This window comes from Accipiter gentilis, chromosome 11 (assembly GCF_929443795.1).
Source record: "Accipiter gentilis chromosome 11, bAccGen1.1, whole genome shotgun sequence".
Classification (NCBI taxonomy): Eukaryota; Metazoa; Chordata; class Aves; order Accipitriformes; family Accipitridae; genus Astur; species Astur gentilis.
Window position 1 is genome coordinate 15,907,736 of NC_064890.1, and position 12,013 is coordinate 15,919,748.

At 43.0% G+C, this 12,013-nt stretch overlaps 1 protein-coding gene across 4 annotated transcripts in view; it reads right to left on the reverse strand.

Annotated features, from left to right (window-relative positions):
• The window catches only part of COG5 (component of oligomeric golgi complex 5), a 193,519-nt gene that overhangs the window by 3,632 nt on the left and 177,874 nt on the right, over positions 1-12,013 (reverse strand). For all 4 annotated transcript variants that reach the window (XM_049814169.1, XM_049814170.1, XM_049814172.1 and 1 more), the window contains 3 exons: positions 9,234-9,310; positions 8,633-8,759; positions 7,996-8,075 (listed from right to left, as the gene is read on the reverse strand). In XM_049814169.1, coding sequence (XP_049670126.1) covers positions 7,996-8,075; positions 8,633-8,759; positions 9,234-9,310 — 284 coding nt within the window. The remainder of the gene's footprint in view (positions 1-7,995; positions 8,076-8,632; positions 8,760-9,233; positions 9,311-12,013) is intronic.

The window sequence follows — 12,013 nt, forward strand, 5'->3', positions numbered from 1 at the left end:
AAGCCAGGTGCTGATGTGTAAGCCTCACTGCCAGAGTGCAACAGGAGGAACTGGGTGTCCATGGATACACACACATGTGCGGTCAGAGCCCCTGGCCTGTCACTAATGGAGTTTGACAGGGAGAGAGCAAAGAGTGCAACTGTGCAACCAAGGAACCCGAGGCAGTTTTTCTTGTGAGCACAGGATGGGAATGAAACCGCATGGGCACGAGGTGATGCCCACCATCCACCACAGCTCCTGACATCCCCAGGCAGTGCAGTGGGACTTCAGACTCTGTTTGCTCAGGTGATGCAAAAGGAGGATGGTCTGGATTACTGGAGAGTTGAGAGACTTCAGAAGAATAAAGGGACTGAGCACAGAAACAGTTCCTCGTGTTGGCCTGGATGCACTGGAGAAGTCTTCAATTTTGATAACTTACTAGTGAGTTACTCCTGAGAGGCCCACACCAGGTACCAATGCACTCTGAAGAGTCACTTCGCATTTTTTGCACATCAATAAACAGCAAGAGAAAAGTTATCCCCTGCTACAGCCAGAAAGGCAGGGAAAGAATATTTTATCTAGTCAAAATGAAGCTGACTTTGCACCTGGTCAGCTCCCTGAAAACCTTCAGCCTGCTCTTCCCAGTGGTCTCTGGGGAGCAGCACAGGGTCTATAGGGAAAGAGGCAATAACTAAAAACCTGCTTGCTTCGGGTGCAGCTCACCTCACTCCCAGCAAAGGCCATCAGCATGACGGACTGCAGAGAGATCAGGCACATCTGCAGGTAAGTTTTAAATCCCAAGATTTAGAGAAGACAACTGGGGGAAAGGGACAGCACGTTAAGTGTGCTTTTTTTGATAAACTGGCCTCTTGTGGCAATGAGGGGCAGAGCATGTGATGAGCAGACTGAGCAGTAGGTGGGAGATGCAGGCAGGGAAGGCTCAAGGATCCCATCAAGATGAGGGGAGATGCTTCAGAAGAGTCTGATATGTCTCTCATTTCCACTCAGGTCAGCAGTAATTGTTCAACGTGTTAGATGTTAGTTACCTTCTACAAAAAGTAGTCCCTTGTATTAAAAAGACAGTTGAGAAACTCCTGTGACAGGTTTCATACTGTAACTGTCATTCATCTTGCTAAATCTCTCCACTCACCAGTGTCCCTATCTTTTCTTCTATACGCTCCCCAAAGTTTGTTGGGTCCAAATAGTTTTTAGAAGTCATCAAATGCTGAAAATAGAAAAAAAAACATATTGACCTGCTTAACTTAGAAAGCTCTGACACCTCTTGGTGAAGTTGTGGGTTGGCATCATTATCCAGATGGTAACACTGCCATCCCTTTCTGACTTCAGCTCCTTGCTTTGAAAAAGATGACAGAGATAACCAGATCCCTTCAGATGAAAGGGAGAAGCTATACCCTAAAAGCAGCCCCCAAATCCACTCAATGTCAGCCCTTGATAATCCTTAGCCAGACTGTTATTCCCCATCAGATCAAACAAGGGAATGAGATTTAGGCTATGCTAAGTGCCAAACCCCGGTATTAAGAGTCTTGCTGTCACACCTTCCAGCAGCTTTTATCTTTTTTCTTTCTCTCCTGCCTCAAAAGAATCAAATTTAACTGCAAAACCAACTCCATCAATGGCAGCCACTGTCCTCTCACAACTCAAAAAGCAGCTAAAACGAACTTGGCGAATTGTCTGGTGGCCTCAGAACTGCCCAGACCCTTCTCCTTCCCAGCAGAGACCAACCCCTGACAGAAGTTGATCTTTGTCAGCTCTCTTCTGCTGTGCTTGCTCTTTTACTGTGGCTTTGTTTGCGTTGTTTCAAAGAGACAGGGTCAAACTTCATCAATATGACCAACCCAGAAGCATCTTAACTAACTCTCTTTTCTGCTCAAAAGACAATCAATAATTACTACTCCATCAATACTATAAGGTGAATTCTTGGGCATTTTTCTAAAACAGACCTTGTATAGCTTGACATTAAACAATGAAAATACAAGCTTTCTCAATATTCCAAGACTAAATGCATTCATTATTTTCCCACGTCCCATGCTTGCATCTCCAAAAGAAGTATTAAAATGCTCTAAAGCTGAATGTTGAAATGCAATTCATAATCAGTAACTTTACCTGAAATGCTAAAACAAAAGCTTGGTCCTTCTCAAACAGTGAGTTTCACTAATGGTAAGCACCGACTTCTCACCAAATTTAACATTTATGTCAGAATCCCCTGATGTGTGAGCCTTCAGCTTGTGAAGGTTATTTTGCAAATGCCACATATCCCATTCGTGGGGATTTCACTGCAAGACTGGGGAAACAACTGATGGGAACTGCAGTACCAAGAGAATGAACAAGTCACGAAGAAACACCTACCACCGAACAGAGGACATGGGCACCTCCAGAGCAGAACTGGCCCAATGAACTACCTGCTTCGTGTACCCAACGAGGCAGAGCAGCAGTCTGCCTCCCATGTGGACAGGTGTAAGAAAGCAGCCAGAGGGGCTTCACTCTGAAAAGCTGCTACAGCTGCTAAAGGCTGGGAGCCAAGAGGCAGCCGCAGTCATCTGGAGCTTCATACCCTACCTGGTGGCCATGCAATAGCTCATAATCATGGTGAAGCTGTGATCATCTCAGGAAACTCTCTTCTGCATTGCTGCCCTTGGTAACGACACCATGGTGACAGGCCAGGAAGCCTGTCCGTCCATTCTATTACGAACAGCATTCCTGGCCACAGCATTCCTGGTAACGAAAGGCCCGGGTAGTAAAATGGCAGAAATCATGAATCCAGGAAGAAAGATGTTAGGAGTCCAGAGAATAACAGTAAGGTTGCTTCAGAGTGTGATGGAGGAATGCGCTGGGAGAGGCAGTTACCAACTCTTAAGGGTGCAATTTCAGGACATACAGAAATACTGACAGGACAGAAAGCTGCTTGCAGAAGAGGAAGATGGTTGCTGCTGCACACAGCCAGATTTCAGCTCGGGGTGGCTGAGCTGGGCCACTTGTAACAATACGCTTCACTGAAGTTGCTGAGATACCTGCATGAGTATACCTTATTTTGGGAAATAAATTAATTTAGTAGCTTTGTTAATACTTAAAATGCAGGTTTTATGATAACGTTTTTGTAAACTTTACCAGTCCTAGCTCAAACGAGCTTTTGTAAACTATGCTGGCAGTACAGAATTCAATTCAGATACACTAGTTTACCATTAAAATCTGGTCTTAAAAAAAGGTAGGCTTGCTCCTGTAGAGGACACTGTAAAAACACTAGTGCATAAGTAGTAATGGAAAAATAAACGGCATCATGGGTGAAAGCAGTATCATCAAGTCTCCAGCACAGAAGAGATCACAGCTGTTGTCATATAAAAAGATGTAATTTATAGTTACATTACCAATGTTTAAGAAGATGGAAGAAACCCTGTTTATGTAATATATAAAACATTCTCTTGAAGGGATTAGACTAAATAATGCCCTAAATTCAGCATCTTTCAGTCTAATAAAGGACATAAAACCTGTTCAGCAATCTGTTTCTATTTTAAAAGACAAGCTATGGTATACATTACAAATATTGTTTGTAAAAGAGAGCTATGGAAAGAGGGTTGGTGGGATGTTCTGCATATATTAATGCTTCATTAAAAATGCCATAAGAAGTAAGGAAAAAAATAATCTAAGTTTAAGATGCCCTCCCACATAAGGAAAAGGATTTTAAAGCACTTATTAAATTACTTCACTTGCTTGAGCAAAAACATGAGCTTTCTTGGAAATCAGGACAAGCTGATTATATAAGACTCAGATAGTTCTTTTTAAAAATGTTATTTCAACCCATGAAAATTTATATCTCCAGTAAAAGGAAAAAAAAAGTGTATGATTTGGGCTGTGGTTCTTAAAGGCATCTTAATGCGTATCGTTTAGAATTACTCTAATTATTTAGTTAATTCTGTATGGAATTGTGAATACTAGCACTACCCTCCTGGGCTGTGACTCGGTCAAATGGAGCCTGATTTAAATTGTAAGCTTCAGAAGATGCAGGGATCATCTTTCTGTTCAGTAGTGGAGTAGCACCCTGTGCGCTCTGCTCCTGATCAATTGGCAGGGCAGCTGGAGGACAGAAGGGCCAGGCTTTTCTTTAGTACTTTGTTAAAAGTCTGTTTCCTCTACAAACTTTAGGGCAAAGAGGAAAATGGAAAATATGCTGTGTAAGAGCACATCTGACACCAGATCTATTTAATTGAGTGCTATAAAAGTTACTGAAAAACCTAACAGCAAAATCTCCAACAGCATCATCTGTAGGACAACAGATTAGTAACAGACATCCCTGGTTTATTAGAGACTGCATAATAAAGAGATCAAAGAAACTGGGCGTTGACAGGCAAGCGTAAGTGACACAGAGGGTTTTTATGAATGGCCTGGCGCTGGCTGGGGAGCGCTCGGAGGCGCAGGCGTCGCAGCCAGCGCGCGGCAGCCCTCCAGCCTCGCTGCATGGCTGCTGCTTGCTTGGTTTCAGCAGAGCAGAGCAGTGACCCATCACGGCTCTGCTGCTTGCAGCAAAGCTGTCACACTGCTGCGCCTAGCGAGACTGAACCTAATGCACAGATGGGGCTTTTGTAGTCATCCCCAAGCTGGCATTTGTCCCTGGCCCCTGGCAGGTTAGCAGTCAGAGCCGCTCACTGGCTCAGGACATCAGCTTGTTACAAAAATGAACCCTTCACTGGGCCTGGCTTTCAACTCTGCTCCAGCAATGCTGAGCTTGAGTAAGGGGACTTTACCCACACTCTAACGGTAAAGGTAAGAATTTGGCCCTTGAATGGATGAACTGTCCTTCAGGCTGGCTCAAATCCTGCCACATCTAACAGGGTTCCTTTTATGGAAGAAAGGTTGAGTTTTCAAACTTAATTTAAAAAGAAGAAGAAAAAAGTGCCCTGGCCGCTTAAAGAAGCACCCCTTTCAACACAACCCCCGCTCCAGGAGCACGCCTGCGGCAGGGTCATCTCACCTAACTTTAAATGCCTGCAGGGCAGCTGTCTGCCTGAGAGAGCTCCTGTGTCCCAGCCCACGCTCCCTTCAGTGAGCAGAGAAAATGGAGCTTTCAGGATACAACGCAACTGACCTATTTTAGGTACCTACTTCAGGATGAGATGAATCGGCCCCAGCAGCGCCTGTTTCTCTCTGTTGACTATAAAGGGAGTCTAGCTAATGTACCTCTGGCCAGGTAAATCCCACCCTTCATGCTGCACACAAGCAGAAAGAAGTGCACAAAAATGCTCAGAATGCTACTAATTCATAACATTAACACCACGTTGCATATGAAGCATTTAAGATCTACAGAGCAGAAGCAGCACTGCAATTAGATTTAATATAAAGCTGTAAGGATTCTGATAACACAAGTAAATTAATATCTAGGCAGCAGGTCCCTAGAGTAATGGCACAGTCATTACAAAGAAAAGCTGCAGAAAATTACCATTTGCAAGGTTGCAGCAAACATAAAGATAATTTCATGATGAAGGCCAGCACAGGGATCTGAAGGCTCAAAACATCCAAGGTTCAATTAGCACAGCTGAACAACTACAGGTGGAAAAAACTTGAAGAGGGTGACTGATAAAAGACTCCAGACAAATGAGCAAGATGCCTGTAGTTCAACTTAGGTTCATATGAGACACATGAAGAGCAGGCTCAAAAATCTTCCAATAGAGTATTAAAGAAAGTATGAGTGAAACATGGTCACACTAGTGACTGACATTTGCTTGCCTGCCTTATGTATGGATAACTGGCCTATTTAGAAACGACTAACAGGCATGAGAGGAGATGGCAAAAAGGTGAATGCATGCAGCAATGCCTACAGAGGTTACCAGTGTCTGCAAAGGAGAACCATCCCTTCCACTCACTGCATTCAAGTGCTGGTCAGCCAGCTGCCGCTCTTTGCTCCCCCGTATGTAGTGCTACATGAGGTGCCAACCAAACCGCCTGAGGGAAGAGTCTGCTCGACAAATCCAGCATAAATTGTGGCTCAGCAAAGCTGCATGAGTGGTGCCTGCAAGCGGTGGGCCTTGGGATGGATGGAGAAGCAGTCAAGCGTGGGCAGTGACAAACAGCCTTGCTCTCGTGTACCAAGAGCAGGGAAGAGCCATTGGAGTGCCAACAGAGGCCTTTGTGAAGGGCAGATCTTCAAAGCTGCCCTCTCTGTGCCCTGGGAGGACAGATGTCCAAGCAATGTCCAAGCACTCCACAGTGCAAAGCAAAAGGACCACAGTCTCACTGTAAAATGCTCAAGTGATAACCTTGCCAAGTGATAACCTTGTAGCAGCACATTCTTGAGATTACAAAGTAATTTTAATAATCGTATCTCATGCAAAATGAATAAAGGATTCAATGAAAGGACTGAAAACGAAAAGCTTAAGTATTCCAGCTACGCTACTTGATCTAATGGATGACACTCTCTCTGCCTAAAAGCCTTGTCCCAAGGCTTGTCCCTTAATACCTCCACGGTCAGAGCAATTTATCAGTGTCTGAACATGACCACCAGCAAGCCCATTAACTGAATCAGTCTGGATGAAATTTAATTGCAAGCAAAGGCAAAAATGTGTTGTAGTTTAAGGATGGCATTTTCAAATTTGTGTAAAAGAATTGAAGAGAACAAAATCCCATCAGTTCTCAAATGATTTCCATTCTTGGCTTTCCCTAACATATCTGAAATGCAACACTGTCAGTTTTGCCAGTACTATCAGGACAGAAATTACAATCAAAATATTCATAACTAAGTTACATACACATAAATCAGCCCTGTACCTATTATCCATTCGCCTGTAATACAAGGTGTCATGGTTTGAGATTCAAGAAAACCTAGTTTTGCAACCAAACTAGACCAACAACATGTATGATTTTCAAAAAATACTCTTTTAATACACATATGAAAAGACACAGTTTGCATTTTAATATTTTGGAAATAAATCCTACTAACATCTACTGGTGATCAACTAGTACTTCCTTAATTGGCCCAAGCACTACGCTGGACTGTATGGTGCTATCAGCTTCAAGAACTGTAAATATTTATAGCAGACTCCTTTTAGCTGCTTTAAAAGTGTGGACAGACAGTGGTCAATTTTCTTAAGGACACCCACTGCTGGCTGGAACTTAAAAGTCAGCTTTTATGATTTCAGCAAAAGCTGGCAACATCCACACGCAGAAGTTCAAGGACAGAGTTGGCTCCCAGGCCAGATTGAGCCTAGCGCAGCTATGTGTTGACAACCTTTTCTGTGCCACTGGAGTGCATGACACTGAGGTGAGGATAGGACACCGAGAAGATGGCTGGAAGAGTTAGGGCGTTAGGAGACAAATGATCATCTGAGCCTTGAATCCTGAGAATCCTCAGGCTGGCTCTGTCATCTTCATACAACACATCTGTTCACTCTAACATACTTTAAAAATCTGCTTGTTTTGAAAAACAAGGCTCTTCCTAACTTTTCCTCACATTTTAAGATGCAAAAAAATATTTAGCTGTGAAGTCATTTACCCTAGGAAGATTTTAAAAATCTGACACAATTATCCCTTCCTAAAGATCCCAGGCTGATTTCCTGAAGAATGACATTACAGGGGTGTAACAAGGGTCTTCCATTTTTAAATTCCTACCTACATTTTCATTGCTTAAGCTTCCAAAGCTTCTCTTTCCTGATACAGAAGACAGGATGGTTGCAGCCTTGACTTTCCAACACCTGAGAGGCAGTTTTGCTAAAACACAGTATTAATTTGAACCATCATTGTGCATGGTTTACTTCTTTTGCAAGAGGATTGTGTACTCCTTCCAAAGGCACTGGGGGGTGGGGGTGGGCGTGGGTACAGGGGGCAGTGGGGAGCGTTCAGTTCATATATTCTCCCATTTTGCAACTCATCCTGTGAGTGGAGAGAGGGTAATGGTATTTATGATACATCTCCTATAGCACATTTTTTTACTTTTTAAGACCAGTCCTGGTATGCAGACAAGTTACTGCTCCATTATCATAAACGTAGAGAAGAAAGAAGCATGATTTTTACCGTATGAGAGCAAGCCTGTCTTTTTCAGATGGATGATCATCAAGCCACTGGGAGTAGCGGGCAATGGACCACTCAGCCCTCTGATACAGAGAAACACAAACAAAACACCAATTACACATAAATGTGAAGAAGGAAACACAGACACCAATTTCACAATCAAAGATGACATAAATGAAGGCCACATGAGGCTCTCAATACTGCAGTAATGCAAAATGAGTTAAGAAATCAGAGACAATTAACAGAAATAGCCCAATACATTATTTGGGAGCTCAGAGGTGATCTCCTACATCAGCTGTTTGCCCAATTTTGACAGGGGTTTGAATCTAGATTTCCAGCATCTTACAGGAGCAGGATCCAGGCAATTTGCCATCGGGGATAAGACCTGCAATTTCTTCTATGAGCTAACAGAATATTAAAGAATTGAGAGTCTGTTTAAAATCAGGTTATCATCTTCCTACTGATAATTAATCAAAATATGAAATCAATGACCATAACACTTTGCCACAATAAAAAAAAAAGCCAACAAATCACATAAAGCATGAGCTTGAATACTTTTAAACTAAAATAACTAGGGCAAACTACAACGTTCATTCCTCCTTAGGACATCTTGAAAGGAAAGACAGGTTGATCTTATTACCTGGAAGGGTGATTTTAACTCTGGTGGTGCTCTCGTAAATAAGAACTGAAGAATAATGCTGAATGGAATAACCTCTCCCAGAGCTGGGCTACTGGCAATATGCTCACTGGTCTGGAACAGCAGCGGTCTGGAAAATGTAACAATATACTTGTGAAAGGAAGAAAAAGCATATCTTATGCATTAGAAAAATGCCTATATGGTAGCAATATTATGTTAGCATAGAATCATCTAATTTTTTTCCACTAGTCCACATCTTAGGTTTTCAACACAGGTTCAGTTTGTAAAAATCCACAGAAGTTGCCTATTGTAATTAAACAGCACAGGACTGTACATTTTATATTTCAGTGGAAACATTTAAGGTAACTATAGAACTCACTGTCATGCACAAGTTGCACTGAAAGCAACACAAAAAAGTACAATTTGGCCAACATTTGCATGACAAAGGTTGTTAAATCATAGTTATACTCTGCATAAAATTTAAAAGAACTTTAATCTATTTGTAATTCACAGGTGGGTGTTGCCAAAAAAGCTCTCAGTTCAACCAGAACTAACATGAGGTAATAAATCAGTTCTGAAGCTAGTTCCTGCAACTGCAACTCACCTGAATGACCTCAGCTGTCTGTAAGATTTTCCTAGGTCAGAGACTCGCCGACACAGCGGTGCTACTGCTAACTCCATCTATAAAAAAAAACCATTTTAATTTGAATTAGAATGTCCCAAAATACAAAACTTGGTATTGAAGTAGCCTGCCTTTAAGCAATAATCCAAACTTGCAGACCAAGTCACTGACTTCTCACTGGTGACTGAATTTGAGACAAGAAGCTATCCTTTCCTTTCATACTGCATTGCCCAAACCAAGGCTCCCCAGAGAGGTTGTGGATGCCCCATCCCTGGAAGTGTTCAAGGCCAGGCTGGATGGGGCTTTGGGCAACCTGGTCTAGTGAAAGGTGTCCCTGCCCATGGTAGGGGGGTTGGAACTAGATGATCTTTAAGGTCCCTTCCAACCCAAACCATTCTACGATTGTATAAAGACTTTTGCCTTACTCTTGACAACACAGTAAGCATCCCATGACAAACGATAGTGATAGTCTATGGTTAAGAACAGACAGGAACTTGTGAGCTTTCTGAGATTGAAGCTTTGTTTCTCACATCAGGATTATTTTGTTGGTGATGAGTTTCCTAACGAAGCACTTATGTCAATACCCCAAAAATCTGCCCGCAGCCTGGGAAGAAAGCAAATCTAGGCAGGTCTCCACAAACCACTCCTAAAGCGGTAAAAATTCATAACCATTTCAGCTGGGCACCTTTCCTTTGGTGAAGGATGAGGTTAAAGTGATTCCTTCTTAAAACACTTGGCCCCAAATTCTGGGGCACAAAACCTATACAGATTAAACAGAAGGCAGCTGGGACCTATTGCCACAGGGTCATGTGGAATCACAGGCAAAACAGCATCAGTAAGAACATTATTTTCATACTTATTTTCATACTGTTTAGTCTCTGAGTTACAGCAGCCATGTTTAAAAACAATTTTTAAACACTTTCTGTTTTTTAAGTACTGGAGTTCACCTGCCTTTTTGAACAAGAGCTAGGCTCCGCTTGGGATTTTACATCATTCACGTGAGACTAAACTCTGTCACAGGCTCTTCATTAACAATGAGGACACAGAAGTGAGAAAGAACAATTTCACTTCCAGATCCCGGACTGAACATGAACATTACATGGCAAAATTTCAGTTAATATGCACACTAATGCAAACACCACCATTCAAAAAACCCCATAGGTGAAGGAGTTTTAGCCAGATATGGATTAAGTCTTTGTTTTTTGCATTCCTGAAGTGTCAGTCAACAGAGGGATGCAAGCTTTATTCTCCACGTACATTTTTTAAAATCCCCAACTTGAAAGACTATTCAGACTTTGATTTCCACATAATGCACAATTAAGCTAAGTTTCAAAGGATGAGAGCTAAAATAAGTAACAAGATCAAAACCACCATACAATGAGCTTCCCATTTAAGTAACATTGCTGAACGAGTTTCAAAGCATTTGTGATAAGACACTATTTACAGTGAAGTCTTTAATACTATTACTCTTTCCAGCTGTAGAATTTCCTTAGACAGAGCTGGCTGCTGGGTATCATTGTTTAACCCCAGCTGGCAACTAAGCACCACCCAGCTGCTTGCTCATCTCCCTCACAGTGGGATGGGGGAGAGAATCAGAAGGATAAAAGTGAGAAAAACTCATGGGTTGAGATAAAGACAGTTTAATAAGTAAAGCAAAAGCCGTGCACACATGCAAAGCAAAACAAGGAATTCATTCCCCGCTTCCCATGGGCAGGTAGGTGTTCAGCCATCTCCGGGAAAGCAGGGCTCCATCATGCTAAGTAACAGTCACCTGGGAAGACAAATGCCATCACTCTGAATATCCCCCCCTTCCTTCTTCTTTCCCCCAGCTTTATACGCTGAGCACGACATCCTATGGTCTGCCATATCCCTTGGGTCAGTGGGGGTCAGCTGTCCCGGCTGTGTCCCCTCCCAACTCCTTGTGCCCCCCCAGCCTCCTCGCTGGTGGGGTGGGGTGAGGAGCAGAAAAGCCCTTGGCTCTGGGTAAGCAGGGCTCAGCAATTAGTAAAACATCCCTGTGTTATCAACACTGTTTTCAGCACAAATCCAAAACATAGCCCCATACTAGCTACTGTGAAGAAAATTAACTCTATCCCAGCCAAGACCAGCACACTGGGCCATTGGCTTCACTAAGACCACATAACTATGCTGGGGTTCCAGCATAAACAAGAAAGATCATGTGGCAAACTATGATGCCACAGTTCATCTAAAACCAAAAGAAATTAAATTAGCAATTAATGCAAAACAAGACCGTATACTTCAGGCACCCATCTTAAAAAGCAGATGCCAGGATGGGAGTCATCTCACCTACTTCTCAACATCTACAGGCTCTCGTCATACTCAGTGGAGAGAAACAGCCACTCCTGGGGTGAGACACATCTTTCCTTGAGGTAGACATCTAAAATGGGTCAGGTGGGTCATGTAGGAGTATCGATCTACATGACACTCAGTCAACCAAAGCTGGGAAAGCCAGAGGGCCTAACCCAGGCGCCTACACCTCCTCTGAAAGGCGCTGGGGAAAGCCCCACAGAGCCAGCCTACAGACAGCGCAAAGCTGTTCCCCAAGCCTGGGAACCTTGAAGCACATGCCCCACATCGAGCACCTGCAGGCCTGCATTTTATATTAAGCAGTAATGTGCAGAAGCAGAAAGTGAGTAAAAATCCAGGAAGCAGAAATAACGATCTTTGTCTTCTGCTTTCAGATGAATGCTCCAGCCCTGGGTAACAGCCCGGCTCCCTCCTGCCTGCTGCCCTTCTGGCTC